We start from the raw sequence: 20200 nt of genomic DNA, 5'->3' as shown, positions 1-20200 counted from the left end.
AAAGAACATGTATGCACATGAATTGTTTGGGAATTTAAGGCAATTTGCATATTAAGATAAAAAACATTTGATTATGTTGTGCTCAAAATGTTAGCTGAATTGAAACCATTTACATACACTTCATCTCAAAGGACTGAGAGTCATAAATAGCAGCTGCTCCTTGATAAAAATACAGTCCTGAGAACAAGCTAGTAGCAATACTTAAGCTATGACATCTTCCATGTCAGAGTATAAGCTATTTTTGCAGTAAGGAGCAGTATTTACCAGGTGTTCAACAGGCAAAGGCATTCTAAACATGCAATAGCTCCCAACAGAAGTCTGAAATTACTTCCAGTATCTTGCTCACAATAGTTTATTTGCACACTGCAGAAAGATCAAGAAATCCTGCTATGCATTTGTGATCACTAATAATATTTCAAACACAACAACCAAGGGATACAACATAAGGACAGGCAGCAAAAGATGTTTTACAAAAACCCCAAAAAACAAGAGTCTTTTGGTAATTAGTTAGATTGTTTGCAAGGTAATTGGAACACTCTTCCCTCCCCAACCCCTGGGAGTTATTCCCCACACTATACCTATGCTATGATCAAACAACACTGGAGTGTTTAAATTCAGTGCAAGAAGAATAATTTCAGGACATTTAATTTCACTCTAAACAAAGGCAAAAGTTTATCTATATAGACATCCAAACGCCAACATATTTGGTACAGTGTAATGAAGTTACATAGATTTCACCCTCAGAGGTATGCTCTTGTAGTGATCACCTGCATTCCACAAAAAAAAGTGTTTGAAACAGTATAATATGGTAGACTCAACGCTTTAAAAAAAATTTATTCAGCTGGAATTGGAACTCCTAACATTCACAATATAATTTAGGATGCATTTGTTACATGAAGAGCAGATAAAAGACTTAAACAGTTTCACATACCAGTTAAGATATTCCACATGCTCCTTCCCCACCTACAATACTGACATCTTGGTTGTTTTTTTTTTTCCTTAACAAATACTCAGTTCAACTTGTCTACCTGACTACCTCCCCCATTTCTACAGGAGTAGACATACAGTGACAACAGTGAGAGGATATGGGACACTGTCCTATCCAGTGTTTGGACCCTGGAAAGGAGTAGGCCTAGCTATAAAAATAGAGTTTGATGATGAGCTGAACATGAAGCACTTCAGCAACTGAGGCAAAGCTGCACTCAGAAAAAGCTGTATAGTCACAGAGAAAGGAAAGCATCAGTGGCTGAACAGAGGGGAAAGGGGGAAGTAGTCTAACAGCCCCCCACCCATTAGCTTTACAAAGAGTTCAAGAACTAAGAAGATCCCTTATCTGCAAGGTCCGCAGGATTAAATGCCACATTAAGAAGACCCACTCCAAATCCTAGATTATTCGTCAACACTTAACAGGGCTTTAGCCATGCACAGTATGCATATTCTATAGACTAACCCCTTCCTTCCACCCCACCCCTTCTTCCTCTTTCCCGTCCCCCCAAAAGAATGAAGTTGATTGATTAAGAGAATTTCACTATTAGTTTCCCTATACATCTCCCCCCAGTTCTCTTTTCTTTTGATGGCAGAAGGGCTGTCAAATACATTGACAACTTTAAACAATTATCAAATTTTAAGGGATATAAAGACATTGATGCATTTAGGAATTTACATATTTGTAAAAAAACTAGTTATAAAACTGCATTTTTTATCACCTAGCACTTTCAAGATTCATTGTTATTTTTCACTAATTAATATATTAAATTAAGCCAAGGTTTGAGATCGGAAAAGTTCTACCAATCTACTTAAAAACAGAAAAGAATATTTAAAACTGAAAGTGAAAAGGTTAGTTATGTTACATTCCAAAATCCACAGCCCATTACATTAAATGCATTCTTTCTACAGGAATGATGTTCTTTAAAACAGATGATTGCAAATATTTTACTGCTAGACACTCCATTACATTGGATAGTGTGACTGGAACCTGTGGATAGTGAAATCTTGAGGTTTGTCCAAGTTTCAATGTAAGGTGTCCAAGGTCCTCTCCCAGAACCACATTTGAAAAAAAAAAAAAATCACAGATCAAGTTCTTATGACTTTTTTTCAATCTTTCCTTGGCTTTCTGTTTCTGGGTGATCTATTCACAGTTTCCTCCTCCTGCAAGAAAGTAATTTGTGTAAACATCAAGGAAATAAAATCTAAGAACACCCTTAAAAACCATTTTGAGCAAACCTACAAAGAATAATCTACTTTCAGTTCTATGTTAGGATTTAATTTTTGAAAGGACCTACTGCTGTTACTACCCTTCCTTTCGACACATAGCAAACAGAAATCCTCTTGTTTTCACAGTGGATGTACACTATTTGCTGAGAGTACTCAACAGCTGCTGCTGTGAGAATCCCTTTAACTTCAAGCAAGACTCCACCCATTTTAAAGTCAGCCATTATGTCCGTGTGGAGCACTTCAAGTGGTCATATCCTGACTGCATACAACACTGAATAAGCCTTTTGCTTCAAGAAGATGCATTCCACACAATCCCACTCCTCTCACAATGCAGGGTCTACCGCAGTGCCTTTAGCAAGGTGCCCAGCTCTGCTGAAGTTGGCCACAGCAATTCCTATTCCGCAGGGTGATAAAAGTTTTCTGAAATTCTGACAGTGGAAGGGAGTATCAGGTGAGCCAGGTTACATTTTAACACTTTAAGGCTTGTGCTGCATGACTTAAGGAAAAAAATGCACAAGAATTCCCTCAAAGATTAAGCACTCTTACCTCTGATGCAGGTTTCCTGTCCTCATCCTCCTCCTCTTCCTCCTCCTCCTCTTGACTAGCACTTCCTATATCAGCATCGCTTTTCTGCTTCTCTTCTAAGGGAAATTAAAAAAAAAAAAATCTCATTCTCATTTCTGACTTACCTTCATCACTGGCTTTACTCCATGTCTGCCAATCCTGCTGTTTTATTCTGTCAGAGAGAAAACTCAAACTGTTTCAAGATTATCTAGTTTACCAACCTAGCTTTTCCTCATTTGCTTCCTCCTCTTCCTCCTCCTCCTTGTCGCCTTTGTCTTTTTCTTCCTCTTTCTCCTCATCCATCACATCAGGCTGAGGAGCATCAGTCTTTTTGTATTCTGCAGCACTTGGCTGTTTCTAAAAAAAATTGTCAAAACCAGGCAATTATTTGTGACGTTAAGGCACATTTTGCGGAATCTCTTTTTAAAGATTATATTACTTACTATTGGACAAAATGCATACCTTCCCAGAACAGCAGAAAAGGACAACAAGAAACACTGGCAAAGCCACAGTAAGGATGTAGACTACCCAAAGCCAGGGACGCTCTTCAGCAGCTGCCATCATCTGGCCCACAACACCAGGCTATAACATAAAAAGAACTGTCAAATTTCATCCCATACAGCAAGTTGTAGCAGTGAAGTTTAAGCTACAGAATTTTCAAATAGGCTTTTTGCAACTTTGAACATTGTATTTCATACCTCAAAAAAATTAAAGCTAACCTGCACAAGTACTTTTTCCATAGTTTACAAATTAAGAATTAGGCTGAAGTTAACAGTCCAATTGTCAGAGCAAAAACGTCACAAAAGAACAGTGAGGACTCATTGCTACTTAGAGCAACCACTACCATATTATAATTGGTAACTGAGGTTCCAATCTGGTTTACCATAACCCCTAGCCTTGGTACATATATTGATAAAGACGGTGGGAGAGAACAGCAGCAATGCTCCTACTGTTGTAATCAGAAGCACACAAACCTTTCTTTCTCACCTCTGCAGCACCATCGGCTGCCTTTTTCAGTCCCCATCCATCACTGGCCCAATCATCAGCCACTGCTCTTTCAGTACAGATGATAAAGTTGTCAAAAAAGATGTCAGAAGTCATTGACCATAGCTCAAGTCCCACAGCACTGAAGGGAGTCATCTTGAAAGGTTCCAAGTCTTCAAAGAAATCTGGGTTTGGGATCTTCCTGGGTTTCCATATACCCTAGGAAAGACAAAAGACATTCAGCCTCACCTGTTATAATACAATTTTTAGTTTTCAGCCCATTTTGAATGAAGAGAAAGACCAATCCATTGCACTTAATTACAGTATCTATGGGTGCAGCTCATCAGGTTTTGGGAATCAGTTTTCATCTGTGCTACAAAGAAGTGAAGCCAAGTAAGAAACCACTTTGAATCTGTCCACTTGAAACACAGCACAACCATGACAGTATTTGTATTCTTAATTACACCTGATGGATCTAAATCATTCTGCTTTTTGTAAGAGAAATGCTGCATTGGCCAGCAGTTTAAGCAATGAAAACACCAACCTGATAGTTCACGTTATCAATCATAGGAGGCTTCCATTTGCCCTTGTAGTTTGGATTGTCGATCATTGGTCGCTGCCAGGTACCACAGCCAGGGGCTGTCTCACATTTAGGATTTGCAATCTGAGGTGCCTCCCATTCACCATCCATATCCTCATCCCTGAAAAGGGAAATTCAGTTTTGAAGTTCATCCCTTGTCTTTATACAGAATAAGACTTAGCCAATGTTTGATTTCTGGGAAAGTTAAAATTCCTACCATAAAATGGAGATACTGAAACTTTGTATAGCATAGGTGTGCAGATAAAGACACTGCAGAGGAATGAGGATTTCAAGAAGTAGCTTGGAAGCACAGAAGCTCAACAAAACCCAGTCCCTGAGCACAGCGCCCCACCACACCTTCCAAGTATGGTACAACTGCAAAATGACCATCCCTGCCCTGTTCAGCTTACTCTTACAGAGAAGTTGAAAAGTGTGCAGGTGAACGCAGGAACACAAGACTCCTCAGACTAACTCTACCTTCTACTTTTGAAGAAGGACAGCCTGAATTGAAGACTTAGTTAGCAAGCAACACTTGTAAAAGCCAGTACCAAAGCTATGAAGTATTTACTGTCTTTTGCAACAGGCAGTAAACATACCAATCTTCAGGCTTCTCAGCGTCAGGATCCGCGACGTATTCTGGCTCATCATCCAGCCAGCCCTCCGGTTTCACTGCATTTTCATCTGCGATCTTTGCAGGAGCATCCTCATCCCTTGAGAACAGAATATTATGTATTAACACACAACACATAAAAGTTCTTAAACCCAAGGCATGATTCTATAGACTTTGAACAAGCCCACTAATACAGACAACCAGCCAGCTTCACTTCTGATAGGGTAAGTGTGATTTCAGAACAGAATTGCCTTGTAATCTGCTACCTATACACATGCCTCATGGCACAGTCATGGCACCAACTGTAAGGTAATACTACTTATTTTTCAAAACCAACCTAGAAAGGGCATACTACAACAAATCCCATACCTTACTGGTCGCTGCAAACACACATTTGAGCTTTAAATTGAGTTTATGGTTCACAAAGCATAGGTTCAGAGACAGAAACCCAGTATCAGTTTCTGATTTAGGATGTCAGATATTTCACTTACAAGTTACAGTCACTTGTAACTATGCATTACACAAACAGCTACAAACATCTTACAGTTATATGTTCTGCAGCTCATCTTTTGATCCCATCAAGGATGAAAGCATCAGCTAGCATAGCTGTTTCAGTAAAACCTTCATCTGTGGCCAGCATAGTAACATGAGCACCAAACAGTTAATTCCCAGAGGACATGGATCCTGTCTGCCTTTGCTACCAAACTGCTGCTCAGATGCGTAAACTGACTGTGTTTTGCTTATAAGGGTGAGACTCAAAACCTTCTATAAGTCATCTAAGAAAGACTTTTTGATCAGGACCAAATTAGCAGGCTAAGGCCTCCCTCAATTCCACCCCTCCAATAGCTTACCAGTCATCTGGTTTAACAGCATCTGGGTCTGGGATTTTTGGTCTTTCATCCCAGTCCTCAGGCTTCTGGTCATTCGGGTCCTCAATCTCTCGGGGTGGATTCACAGGAGGAGACATATCATTTAGCAAATTCCCACTATTGACAACTGTTTGATCAACCAGTATTTCAAAACTATTATCAGGATTCAAGACTGTAAGGAAAAAAGTTCATGTAGCCATTACATATATGATACAAAGCATGCATCATAAAGCATCACTCATCCCTACTGTACAATTAAAACTTCAGCAATCCAAGCTACCACCTATCAAGCATCTGTTTTAAAGAATTGTTAAGAACCTTTCTCCTTATGCCAAAGTATAACTAGTGACAATGTACCAAATCTCACCTTGTGAGAAAGAAGACTCATTGCAGGGGTCCTACTTTAATATGCTAAAAGCTTTATTTACCAGTGACCACAGCAAGTTGACTTTGGCACAGTAAGTACTGCTTTAGTAGTAAGAATGAACATATTCACATTCTACTGAAGAATAAGACTCCCTACTACTGGCTCACAGGAGTTCAATCTCACTCCTTTATCCATTGCTGCCTCAGTAGTAGGAAAAACTAGAGAGATCCTCCTGAGCACTCCCTGAAAGATTTTGGTCACAGCTAATACACCAGACCAGACACTGTACTTCCAAGAACCACTGAGTTTGTCTGGTACTATGAAAGCATCAAGAAAGAATATTATCCCTCTAAATCTAAAGCCTAGTATACCCCAAATTACTAGGGGGCAGCATTCATGCAGTTTATACATGTTGATAATTATTTTGGATATACTTAGCATATCAAGTGACTCACGACTGCTCTGAAATTCAGTTCTCCTTTAACTATTAAGTTCAAGGTCTCATGATCTTTCTTACATGAATCAAGACTTCTTACGAGGAAAAATAAGCCTTTGTATAATAAGATCAGTTTTTGCATTCAGAGCTTTCAAGTGGTTTTTAGTTGTATGGTGTGTTGACACAAATATTCAGTTGTTCATCTGGCTCATTTTATGAGTTTTTGATTCAGGAAACATAGTAGTAGTTATTAACATGCATAGTTAACAAGTCACCGTACCCAGAGTATAAAGATGGGTCTTCTTATCAGTAAAGTAAGTCTTCAGGTCTGCATCTGGACGCTTTGCATGCTTCTCCTCATATTTGCCAGTCTTTGGGTTTTTATGCCGGAAGATGAAGTGCAGTTTATAGTCCTCTCCACATTTGTCAGGGCCAAACATGATTGTATATGGAGTTTTGTCATGGAACTGATCCTTTAAATACAGTGCAAGAGTTCATTCCATTATTTTGAAATACAACTTAAGTCACTGCCTGGTGTAAGAACCCCCAATTCATTAGAAATTATTCTGCAACTTGGATATCAAGCCAGCGAAGTACCCACACGAAAGCTTGCATCATGACTACAAGCCTCTAGAGAAAACAGCAGAATTATCCCAGCTACTTGATTTTACACCTTTGGTGTCTACTTTCCAGATGGAAAACAACAGCTGGTCGCATGTTATCAAAAAAATAAGTGCAAGTGACAACCACAAAATGTTTAAGTATATCTCTATATCATAATAAAGGATTTTGAAAGCTATCAATATAGAAGTATCAGTTACTGGTAATAACGAATGACTAGCTGGTCCAGTGAGTTTCTTTCACACAAAGTGATAAGCAGCATTAGAAGCGAGGCCAAGTTGTATTTAGTTTACACACTTATAAAGTGGTGTACTGTCTCAATCTGAGAGCTAACTGGATATAATAATCTCAACCTTTGAACACTGCAAGCAAGTCTATTTGTTCTTGCTCACGTTATCTTAAAATTCAATGCATACATGAAACTGGTTAGACAGCCAAGTAGGTTTTTTTTGGGTGTCTTTTTTTTAATGATTTGGAATATCTATTAATAATACAACTGCAATGAGACTGCAGAAGGAAAGGAGAAGGATGGGTAACAAGCCATAAAAGATACTTCCTGTGAAGCCTAGAAAGATGGCTTAAAGAAAACCCATTGGCTACATAAGCCTATGCAAGATGACCCAGCAGTTAAGCTTTGTCTGAAAAGGCTAAACCACTTTAGGTCAGTACATGATTGAAAGGAGAGAAAATGATTCTTAATCCTTTGGAGTTGTAGCATGGTCTCTCCATTGACCACACTTTTAAGGCAATGCATTCAAGGGTCATTTATGAAGCAAATGGTTCTATATAGCTAGCGTGTGCAGCTGAACATATAAAGGTTGTATGCAGTCCAACCTCTCAAGACTTTTTTTAAAATATACCCAGTTACTCACAAGTGGGCTCACATGTCAACGGCAAAGCAATAAATGCAAAGTATATTTTTAGTTATTTGCATTAGTCTGTTTTAGAAGATGAAACAAAATCTTCCTTCTAGGCAACAGCTTCCTGAGAAGGTTCATACACTGTCTACTCTCGTAAGATACCTCCTCTTTCGTCCCAGAACCTAGGGAAATCTGAAGTACGGCAGACTTCAGCAAAGGTCTGGAACTGCTCAGCTACTAGGAAACTCCAGAGTTTTCACTCAAGAGGCCAGAAGATTTCAGTATTTATCCTTTCCAACCGAAAACAGTGGGAAACTGCCAAGTGCAAAGTACTTTGGAGATCAGGCCCTAAATACGCCTTTACTGAAGAGGTTTCGTCAGGAAGAAACAAAATGAAAAATATTTCTTTCATGTCTAATACTCATAGTAGCAACATTACTCACCAGGTTCAATTCAGGGGTTTTTGAAAGCAATTTCACATAGGCCCCGCCACACTCTATTCCATTCTGGAAGTTAACTTCATATCTAATTTTAGTTTTGAACAGAGGAGAACATGTTATACATGAGGAAAAATACTTCTGTAATACACAATTACAATTTTCAAGTACAAATTAAAAGACTGTTTTGTTCTCATTTGCTTTAAATCATATGCCCAGTGAATATTAAAAATATACGCTGCACTCTAAGGACTAAGTAAATATCCATAAGGGCCTGAAAAACAAGAAAAATTGAGGATTTAGAAGACTTAACCTGACAGAAAAGATTAAAGGAATTGAGTGCTGGTCTAGAAGATTATGAACTAGAAGTAGAGAGAAGGAAGAAAAAGCTTTCCAATATGTAAGACACTGCAACAGAGATGAAGGCAAGCCAATTGTTTTCCCCACAACTACTATGGCAGTCAGACAACTCAATTTACAGGACTACCAAAGCAACAACAATTGGATCCTGGAAGATGCCCCTTTAGGGTTATAAGCATACAACAGTATATTTAGGGATGCCAAGGAGTCTGAAAAAGGCAAAACATCTCTGTCAGGAATAGGCTAAGTATGCTTGATCCTTTCTCAATGCCAGCAGCTGGAGTGGATGACCACTGGGATTTATTTTTAGCCTTGTATTTTGAGCCAAAACTAAACAGTCATGCAAAGCAAAATGACCAATTCATTATCTTGTGCAAATATGAACTAGCTTACTCTTTGTTTAACACTGATTAAGTAGGTAATAATCCACAATTCAACTGTTCTCACTGAATGATCCCCCCCCCACCCCCCCCTTCTTGCTAGTCTAACATACATGCAAGTAGATTCTTCTACATCGGTCATGGACAGAGCTAGGCAAGCTGTTCATCTTCCATGACAGATGAACTAAGACAAAGCAAGGAGGAAACGAGTGCATCTTTACCACTCTGTCCACTCCACCTTAGAAACGGGGCAGCTTACTGCATAAGGAAGTGCACTGACGTACATACAGACCAGCTTTTGTCCAAAAGGACAAGTACTTTCACAATTAGCAGTACAAAAGTTGGTTGCCTGACCTTGTTACTACAATTAAATCAAGTGAATTCAAGTCCCAAGACAGGTTACCAAGTCTAGTTTTCACAGACTTCTTTCCTCTTCAGGCTTCAGAGGGACCTATGCTGTTCCTAACTTCCCACTTTAGGAATCTGTGTTGTTATTTTACTCTTACTTAAACATAATAATAGGTTAGAGGACCTTGTGTCATCTAGACCCCCAGTCAACAAAAGCTCAGTTATGGAATTAACCTCAGCCTGCTATCATGTCACCCTTGAAATAACAGAACACTGAGTTATCCTTTACTTACTGTATAATAAGGGGTTTGGTATCAAATACAAAAGGCTTTGAAAGTTTGGATGAAATTGCATGATGCTTGGCTCGGGTTACCAATACAAGCCCTTTGTCTCCTGGAAGCTTAGTGTCCTTCATGTCTTGGACTTCCCATTTACCTGGAAAGAAATTAACCAAACATTATCAAAACTTGTTCAAGACAGTCTTTGTTTAGCTGGATTTTGAAGATAGTCAGCATTCTGCAATAACACCCTATAGGGTACCTTATCAAGTTATTAGTGTAACATCTTTACTAAAAATTATTTTAAAATAATCTCCAAGGGGATATTTTGTCTAAATCAGAACTGCACTCTATATTCTTAGCCAGGTATATAAACGCTCCTTCCACTTGCTCCAGTGAATATAATTTTAACTGGGAAACAGAAAATGAAGGCTTGCACCTCTTCTTCAGATATGACAAAAGACATCAGAAATATCTATCATCCAAAACCCAGGTTGGACTCACCATCATATTTGGCAATCTCATCATCCGTATCATCTTTTTTGGCTCTGGAAAGGATCCATCTAGAAGACAGACATGCAATGGTCAGAAAACCATACTCCTCCCCCTACTCCCCCCCAAAATCCTGCCCTTAAGATAAGACAGCCCTTGCTGTCTTATGACTACACCCCAGTGTCTTGATCCCCTGAGAAGTTCTATCCCCCAAGCCTGCCAAGTTTTCTGCAGTTGCCACTTCCCACCCCACCCGCAAAGTAGGATCACGGCCTCGGTGCCTTGTTCTTGTAAAAAAAAAAAAAAAAAAATAGTACCACCTCACCATCGTCACATTACTTGAAGTAAAAAGTCAGATGAGGATTAAAACACTACACATGTACGGCTCACCTCCCCCTTGTTACTAGAACTTAAGGAAATACTAGTTTATCTCAGCACTTTTAACAGCCAGCCTCATATAGTCACTGGTGTAATCCTTGCCAACCTTTTGATTCAATTTTGAATAACACAGGCTCTAGAGAGTGTTTAATTGCCTTTCACCAATTTTTTTTTTTTTTTTAATTATTTGCTATACTGAATCATCTGTCAGATCATACTCACCCATCCAGAGTTCCTTTATCAAAGGACTCCGCAAAATACACCTCGCCAGTTGGGACTGGGGGCCTGTACGTAACCTATTGGAGAAGAGAAGCGTTTATGCACCTTTCAAGGCACATTCTCTACTAAAGAATTAGAGACATACACAGCTCACATTTCCACTCTACACTCAAGCACAGCTTACCTGGAACAGCCTTGCAACATCAATACAGAAGTTACGTAAATATTGCTACTTGTGCCAAGCCATTGTGCTTGTCTGCAACTAAAACTAAAGTGTATCTCTAGCTGGAAACATTAGCGTTAACTCCTGATAATCACATCACAGATTTCAAGAGTGGATTTAAGTTTTCAGGAAGAACGTGGGGGACATGAGAATAAGAATGAAGCAGCTAGGCTTAAATCCAAGCCCTACTTCCAGATAACATCTTTAATAACACCACAACATATTAAATGTTAGCAAAGTAAAGACAACTCTGATCAGACTTACATTAACCACAACACAAGCAGTAATTCAATTTTTAAAAGAAGTTCCATGCCAAACCTTTGGAGTTGGAGGAGGAGTGCTCGTTTCGGGCTTTGACTCTTCTGCCTCCTCAATGCCATCGTCCAAGTCATCCTCGATATCAACTACATCATCACCATCATTGTCATCATCCATATCATGTGCCTGGACAGCAAGAGTCCCAAGAGCTAGCAGGGTCACATACAGTAGCCATTTCAGCTCCATGATCTGAATAAGATAAGGCAAAGAGGTCAAGCCAACACTGCACGTGGAGTGAAGCATTGCTTCTCAGTACAAAACCAAGCATCCAAGACAAAAGGTAAAGTGCCTAGTCATACCACTGAAAGAAAAGTGCAAACTTATCTTTTCAGCTCTTATTTACTGCATTTGGCTGGCTGAGACAGCTCTAAAAGCTGTAGAGGAATACAACGTAAAGCTGAAGTATTTAATATGAAACAGACATTAACTGAGTGGAGGACCATGTGTGCAAGTCCTGCAGATTATGCCGCAGAAGTGTCATAATTTTGCTCTTACACTGCCACAGTTCATGAGCAGAACAGCAGACACGTGTACACAACACCACAACCTATGTAACTGCAAAAATCTAAACAGAAAACCTATTTCTTGCTTATGAAGGACTTTAAATGCATCATGCGGAAACTGAAATTTCCATTCAGTTCAGGAATTGAAATACAATTAGCTAGGTCTTTCAAGCAGAGAGTAATCTATGGAGGAATCAATCCTCTATCTCCTGGTCAATATTTTTTTTGTCCTTTCAACTGTGGGACACTGGCATTTTCATTCATCAGTCCCCTTCTCCAGGTTTGATTCTAGAATTACTGCCAACAGTCATTGATACTACTGGCAGATGTCTACAAGCAGTTGAGGCTACTGAGGCAGACCCAGGAGAAAATTTCTTACTATTTAACAGACAGTTCATTTGATTCCTCTCTTTCGATCTCTAATTTAACAGGATGACCAAAGAAGAAGAATATCTGTTAATAGAGGCTTTACAGAATTAAAATATTGCACTTCAACTAATTTATAAGGTGCCCAGCACATCATCACACCTAAAATATGGTAGACCTTAGCAAGCTGCAGCTCAAAAGAGCTTATAAGTAAAATGGGTTTCAGTTTCACTTTCTTGCTAGAAGAACTACAAGATCACTGCACCTTTAGGTTGATACAGAAGGCAACACTCCTAGCATGCTGCTCGTAGTTTTATCTCCAAAAAAACCCACACAAAAACCACCTGTGCCTTGCTCGCCTTTTCTCTGTTGAATCACATTCAACAGAGTTGAATTTTTCTTCCAAAATCAGAGTTGTAACTGAGACTATACTTGCTTTCAGAAAAGTATTAAAATCAAACATCCCCTCCTTCCTTACACTCCTGCCTCAGGATGTAGCCCTGTAGACTTACAAACATAACTCAAGCAGAGTTAATAGTGCCTGTAGGGGCATATGATCACCTAGAAAACAAACTTTCAACTTTCCAAAGCAAGTTTAGGCAACTAAAAGAATCTACAGTCTTAAAGGCTTCTCAGCACTATCCAATACTCCAAAACTATATTGCATACCAGATCTACTGCTCTTAGATTATTCTTTAACTTACTTCTAACAGCAGAGGAGACATTTTATAACTACAACAAAATTGTATTTTAAAGACTTGTGCTGAGGTCACGTCCAGTTTATCACTACAGCAACATGCAATTGCAGCCAGTTTTCTAACAATAGCGATGGCCTTGAGGATTATGGTCTAAATGCATGCTCACAACCCTCCCCCTCATAGTTCAGGCAACTGCACTGAAACACCTCTGAGCCAAAAGGACACCATTCACAGCATGAACTGACAAAAAACTTTCAATTGTTGTTACATGCGAGCAAAGCTTGTTTGCTGAATACACAGTGTACAGCCAAAATTGAAAACAGTTAGACCTTATAGCAGATCATAGCTCTTATTGTATTGTGGTTCCCACATTAGTAAAGCCAAGGAATGTAAACTGTCAAGCAAACATCGGTACCCTTGGAAGTTCCAGCTCCTCTTGCACTGAGAGCATGTTCTCTGAATAAACTCACATCTACCAGCATAAAAACAGTACAGAAAACAAGAGCCTGAAACTTCATTTGAAAAAGTGATGTTTAGAGCTCTGGATGTGTCCTGTGTGACCAAAGCAACTACAGATGAGATGGCATCTCATCTTTCCAAGGGGAGGGTTGCATTTTGTCTTACCTTATCAACAGGGCCTCACCAAATATGCTTGAGAGCGCTAAATTTAAGTGAGATTTTACCCCAAGTTTTATAACTGCTTTCAAATTCTATTATGCAGACAGAACGACCACTTCATGATTTGGAAAGTGATATGAAGAAATTAATCTTAAAAATATAACAAGGTTAAAGATAAGCCAATTCTCTCCTCTCCTAAGAGAAAGCAGTTTCTGCATACCTCCTCCCAAGCCTGTGCAAAGGACATTGATGATTTAGCATGCAAGTAATCCCTTGAGTAATCTCACCACTAGCCAACCAGCAATAAAGTTTTCATGAAAGAATGTAATCATCCCCCCAACTTTCGTGCCAGTACCGACTCCATACATAATAATTACCTACTTCACAATCACACCCCAGCTACAACCCTTTGGAAATATTTGTCAGAAGCAAATGGACTTCGGAAAACGCTAGCATGTAAGTGGCAAGGCCACATAGCCTCATGTTGCAGTCAAGGTTGCTCCAGAAATTCTTCTGTCAAAGCATCCTAGTGAAATAAGACAATTCTATCAGTGACCCATACAGCAGGGGCAGAAGCTATGCCACTCTGCACATATGTGCTCCTGATACAGCCATAGGTGTCTACCCTGTAGGTCTACATTTATCAGTTAACACTCTGTCTGAATTTGAGGCCTGGGGAACCTCATTTCAACCTAGAAGTACTATCTGTTCAAGTTGCCAAGCCAGCTTTTCTTTTCTCCCCCAAAAAAGAATGCTAAAAGTATGAAGAGAAGATAATCCAGTTTCATGTCCTTGCCTCTTTATAATCACTGGCAAGCAGTATTCACAAGTTTTTATCCCTATAGAAAGCTGTTTAGGACACCTCCTATGTATTCAATCATTCCCAAATTCAACATAAGCTACCATTCATATACCTTGAGTACAGACTGGTAGTATCTCCTGCAACTGCCAGTTGTCATGCCAAGCTCCTTATTCTGTTAATCTGTAACAATATACAAACTAACTGAATTAGAAGAAATAAAAGACAGTATGGTCTCAGAAGATCAATTTAAGTTAAGCACACATTTTCGATATTTAAAGAGCTACTTCTGTCCACAATGGATCTACTGCTACAGGAGAAAATTTCAGCTTCGCTTCACACAATCCTTAGGGACACAACATAAACATGATTATGCCCTAGTAAATTAGGTTATTCCTAAAGAGAAGATAGAACAGGAGGGGAGGGGGAGAGAGAAGAAACTCCGGTTTTATACCAAACAGGCATAAACTAATTTTCAGTGGAGCTTTAAGTTGCTACAGCTACAGGTGTTCAATCAGTCACCTAAAATGTAGTCTAACCTTCAGATGCACAGCCACCTCCTCTATCATGATCAGATTTCTCCCTTGAAGTAGTATCCAATTTCCAAGCAATTATCATCATTAGACATTTTTGACACTGCCTGCACTTCCCGTCTTTAGGTTTAACTGTGTAATATTTCTGAAGGTTAGTGTATTTCTGATCATGCAACTGCTGAAAGCCTTTAACAAAGGAACCCTTTCATAATAGGCGACAGCTTCTGACGTCTCCATTCTACTTCAGTGCACCTCATTTTCACCATAACACTACTGCAAGTCAGAGATGACTTAAACTTCATCCACTTCTTTTTTTAATAAGGTCTTCAGACACTTACAGACACTGGCACACCACTTGGATCAGAGGGAAAGCTACTGCAATATAATACCAAAATACTAACTAGGAAGATAGATCGAGACTGCCAGGGCTAACAAACCACTTGTTCTGTCTGTGTGTCCATCCACAGCCAGCTTCTACACTAGAAAATATATAGCTGACATTTAAGCACTGTTCACCAACTCCCGACTGTCAAAAGGCCAAAGCATTTTCCCCTGGAATTTATGGAAGCTATAGCAGAGCACTGAAAACAGACACCTGGAACAGTCACACTACAAAGACTTTTATGTTTTACAAAGTAATAACTAAACCAAATTGGAGTGAGATTCAGAGACAGCATCAGCTTCTTGCCATAGAGTGGCACTTTTAAAATGTAGGGCTAAGGGATTGCTACCTCTGGATTTCAAGGCTTTCAAGAAGTCATGCAGCTTCAGAGATTTATTTTTATTTAGAATTTCCCTTTCACTGGGCATAAAGGGGAAAGTTCTTAAATATTGGCATGATACTGGAAACACTTGACCCATGCAGCAGACAGTTGTCATCATTCTAACATCCACGTCCTGGGGAAGGATGGACAGTGAAAGGGCCCACACAAAGGTTAAGTCCTTTGCTATCATACTTCCAGAACATACTATTTAGAAAGTAACTTCCCTGTCAGGTCAAACAGAGCCTGCAAAACCAGTTTAATCATCTCCTTGGTTACTAATCTATTTGAGTGGTTCATCAAGCCAGTTTTTAACACTGCATATTTCAGAATCTATAAGTACATTTGAATTGCCACTGGCTATCTAGTTTACTACTTACTTTTTTAGAAGAATTAACAGTCAGATGAAATGGGTCTTATTAAAAATTAGCCACTTACTCTGAACTACACCTCAGCAATTTAACTGGAAGAGCATCAGTGGTTTCTATTTCAGCAGCATCTGAAGCAACAGCTGAATGACTTAAATATAGGAAGAGCAAAATTTGCTAGCAAAGTCCTGTGTTCCAAATACTGGATTTCAGAATGGTATTTACAGTGGAAGCACACCAGTGAAAACAAGCACAACACACCCTCATGCAAGGCAAGAATTATGGAAGAAAAATTTAATGGCAAAAAAGAAAAGAAATTCATCACAACAAAAAAAATGCAAGGAGACAAGAACAGAAAGACTGAGATACAGATACCCATTTTTCTCTCTCAAATGAGATTTTTATGGTTTCTGAGCAAAGGCTTGGCTATCCTACTTCATAGTCCACTGGTTTCTTAAAGTCAGGACTACTGAATAGCAGAGGAAACCTTTTCTACATCTCACAATCCCTCCACCTTCCACATCCTGGCTCCTCTGTGGTGCCAGGGTAACTGTTTACACAGCCTCATGATGAACTAGCAGCTGTTTTTAAGATGGCTCTAAGTCCTTCTGCCATGTTATTCTAACCCTGAATCAATACCCCAGTCCAATACAGCACGCAAAAGCAAAAAGAGTTGTAGCAGGAGAAGTGAAAGTACTGCGAGATAAAGTAAGCAGCCAAGGATAAAGGAAATTAAGCTGTTGGCAGCAGAGTCAGCTTAATGCCATAATTTCATGTGCAGTTCTGTCATCCGCACTTGTCTAAGACAGACCTGTCTTCAGGCAGATTCAGGAGATCTACACTCTATGGCAAACCTGAACAACTAACTGTGTGGCCAAACACTATCATTTCAGCAACCAGTACATTACCTGACCACCCCTTTGAGAGGGATATAATAAAATTATATTCATATATGCAGCAATTTGTGTGATGCAGCCAACACTATTTTTCCCCCTTAAATGCTTAGTTTTGCAGCTAGGCAACTTCCAATGCTGTGAAGATTTTGCCTTTAACATCATAACTCAATGAGCAGCAGACAAGGCTAAACTAAAACTGCCTTAGTCACAACAGGCCAGAGGCAGGAGCTCTGTGGGGGTGGTGTGTGTGTGTGTGTGTGTGTGTGTGTCCCTTTTTTTAAAACGAGGGAAGGAGGGGGTGGCTAGGATACACTGCTACATAAGGTTTGAGGAAAAAGCCTCCTGGAAAGAATTAGCCAAACCTCTCCCAGAGAGCTTGACAGCCCCACAGAAAAAGCTGCCTTCTGTTTGGGTTGTAAGGAGCACAAACCAGGCAAGGGATGAGGTGTGAAAGGTGACAGCAACAAAGCTTGGTTTTAATAAGCATTTCAAATACGCCAGTTCCTAAAAATAATGTACAACACAGCAGATACAGTAAGGGAGAAAACACTATGTACCATTTGTCAGCAAAGAGATCGTTCCCACAGAACTGGAAGTCCTTGGAGGGCAAAGACAGAACTGTAAGGCTTTTTGACCATACAACAGATGGGCTGCTAGGGAAATTACATTAGGTGGGGGGAGATCTGGAGGTGCCCCAAGATCTTTCAGACCATCATGCCTAGAAATCAATTCGTTTGCCCTGCTACAGAATTGATTCCAGCAAAAACAGGCTGCCATCACGATCACTACTAGAGGCAGAAAAATGAAAGGCCAGAAAAGGAAGTAAAAGGCAGGGCTAAGTACAAGTCACAGTGTTTTCTCTGTAAAGGATTTATTCATTTACTTAGGGGGAAGTGCTGCAGCACATCAAATGAGAGGGTAATCTAATGGAAGCTGCAAGCTTTCTTACTGTTTTGCATTAGGCTTCCCTTCCTAGCTGGGCAGTTGACACCAGGAAGCAGTTTACATCTTATACACAGCTTGTGATGTTGTCTGTGAATTGTACAAGTATTCCCTTCATAATACTTTTTTTAAACTAGAAACACTGAGACTTAATATAAAAACAAAGTTGAACTCAAAGCTTTTCCCAGTTTTGTTAAGTGTTTTGGATAAGCCCATATAACATGACCAAATCAACAGTAAGGAGGTTTTTGAAGTCATTTCAAGTGCATCAGAGTGAACCTACAGCAACTTATTTCAACATGTATTTAACCAGTACTTTATCTGTATTATCTCATACATTATTATAGCAGTATTTTAGCAACAACCCAAACCACAGTGGATAAAATGTCCCGTAAAACCTGTGTGATAGCTATACTTATTTGACAACCTTAAGTAAACTTACTGCATTTAGAAATACATTATGGTCTTAGAAACTAGTTTTCAGACATCTAACATACTCTAAATAAGTTCCAGAAAGAGTTTTCCATGATGCTCTGCACAAATGCTGCAGCATTAATTACATTAACACTAATAAAGTCTGGATCTTTACCATTACTACTACTACTAATACAGGTCTGCTTCCCTTCACAACCAAATCACCTGCAGCATTTCTCTTTCTATGGCCTAGAAAGTTCTTAACCACAAAACTGCATGTGAAAGTTCACTCTTTAGAATCAGTACGGACAAGGAAGCAGTAGGCTATGCATGCTTTAATTCAAAGGTGTGGGGCTTTTTTGTTTTAAAAGCACACAATAAAATTCTCAGGCAAAAATAAGACCTGAGATGTCATTTATATATTGTTTCAAAGACACCCAACATAAATGATATTTGGACAGTAAAAATCAAAGCCTGCATTGCAAGTCCCCAAAATTCTCAGACCTTGCTGCTGTAGAGTGTCCTCCTCTGTACTTCACCTTTGGCCTCCCTCGCTGTTCGATTACCACATCTTCCCCACCTGTTGGGCCTCCAGTTCTGCGCCTTGAACTCCCCCTTCCAGAGACTTCTACTTCCCCTCACCCAGCCCGAACCAGGCCACACACGCTGCGCTCCGCACCCACCTCCCCTTCAAGCTCTGCGGGGCTTCCTACTCGCGGTGAGCGTTTTTAGGTAGCTCAAGACTACTTCCACACGTTAGCGGCCGACGTTAGAACAAGAAGCCAGATAAAACCCAAACCACACGCCAACCCGGGCAACCCACATGCACCTCCGACCCCCGCCTCCCTCCCCCTCAGCAGCCGCTCCCCGTCCCACCCCGTCGCAGGGGAGGGGGGCAACCAAGCGCCCCATCGGCCCCGCTCCAGCCGCGGCCCTGCCACAAGCCGCTCCCCAGCCCAGAGGTCCCAGAACTTACCAGAAGACCCGCCGCTCCCCGCCAGGCCTCTCAGAGGCCTACGGGGGGCCGAGCGGGCGCCGGCTGCAGCAGCCCGTGCCCGCCCCCAGCCGCAGGGCCTCCCCAGGCACGGCCAACCCCTCTCGCCCCGGCTCCCGGGGGATCCACCGCCCTCCCCGCCCCAGGGCGCGCGCACGGCTCCCCGCCGCCCACCACACCCAAGGCCCAGCAGCATCCCGCCGCCCCGCCGGGCCCTGCCCGCCGCACGCCCCCTGGCAGGCCCGGCTCCCCCGGGCTCACCGGGCTGCCCTGCCGCCTCACCCCGCCAACCCCCCGGCATGCCCCGCGGGCGGGCCTCCTTCTCGCTCCCCCACCCCAGTGGTCGCCGAGCTGCCCCGGCTGTAGCGGTTGGGGGGGAGGGAGGGGCGCACTCACCCGCCGCAGCCCCGCGCGCCCCCGTCCGCCGCCGCCCCCGGCCTCCCCTCCCCTCCGCGGCCCTCACCTCCGTCACGTGTCCGCGCGCCCAGCGCCGCCGCCGCCGCCGCCCGCCTATCTACCGCGCGCCAGCCCCGCCCCCGGCCCACCTCGCTCCGCCTCTCCCATTGGCGGAGAGAGCGCCCGCCCGCCCGCCCCGCCGCCAGTCTAGTATCTTGATTGGCTGACCCCGCCGCCGTTCAACGGCCCGCCCGCCTCAGAACACGCCCCAACGGCGCTGCCCTTCGTGGAGTGCTGTTATTGGTTGGTGGACTTACAGGAAGTGTTGGGTGATTGGCTGGTTGAGAGGAGGCCGTTGAAAGGTGGGACCCAAC

At 41.4% G+C, this 20200-nt stretch overlaps 1 protein-coding gene across 4 annotated transcripts; it reads right to left on the bottom strand.

Annotated features, from left to right (window-relative positions):
• Positions 1 to 983: 983 nt before the first annotated feature.
• CANX (calnexin) lies at positions 984 to 19917 on the bottom strand. 4 transcript variants are annotated; one of them, XM_059825167.1, is made up of 15 exons: positions 19894 to 19917; positions 11539 to 11727; positions 11001 to 11074; positions 10413 to 10471; positions 9924 to 10065; positions 8549 to 8630; positions 6905 to 7097; positions 5804 to 5993; positions 4939 to 5052; positions 4307 to 4463; positions 3766 to 3981; positions 3241 to 3360; positions 3000 to 3135; positions 2761 to 2855; positions 984 to 2148 (listed from the first exon to the last, which is right to left on the bottom strand). In XM_059825167.1, the coding sequence occupies exons 2-15, from the start codon at positions 11722 to 11724 to the stop codon at positions 2095 to 2097; spliced, it is 1818 nt and encodes a 605-aa protein (XP_059681150.1). In that variant the 5' UTR covers positions 11725 to 11727; positions 19894 to 19917; the 3' UTR covers positions 984 to 2094. The 4 variants fall into 4 exon arrangements, with proteins under 4 accessions (XP_059681150.1, XP_059681153.1, XP_059681151.1 ...); XM_059825170.1 differs by having other exon boundaries at positions 2761 to 2852; XM_059825168.1 differs by lacking the exon at positions 19894 to 19917 and adding an exon at positions 19827 to 19851.
• Between the last annotated feature and the right edge of the window lie 283 nt (positions 19918 to 20200).

This window comes from Gavia stellata, chromosome 16, assembly GCF_030936135.1.
Source record: "Gavia stellata isolate bGavSte3 chromosome 16, bGavSte3.hap2, whole genome shotgun sequence".
In the NCBI taxonomy this organism is placed as follows: domain Eukaryota; kingdom Metazoa; phylum Chordata; class Aves; order Gaviiformes; family Gaviidae; genus Gavia; species Gavia stellata.
The sequence above is the reverse complement of the archived record's forward strand: the minus strand, read 5'-3'. Positions and strand labels throughout refer to the sequence as shown.

Excerpts from the sequence above, each read along its gene's own strand:
- CANX (XM_059825167.1), bottom strand. The coding sequence starts at position 11,724 with ATGGAGCTGAAATGGCTACTGTATGTGACCCTGCTAGCTCTTGGGACT. Across the intron at positions 2,856-2,999 it reads AGCAAATGAGGAAAAGCTAG|AAGAGAAGCAGAAAAGCGAT; the intron begins GTTGGTAAACTA and ends AATTTCCCTTAG. Across the intron at positions 2,149-2,760 it reads ACAGGAAACCTGCATCAGAG|GAGGAGGAAACTGTGAATAG; the intron begins GTAAGAGTGCTT and ends ACTTTCTTGCAG.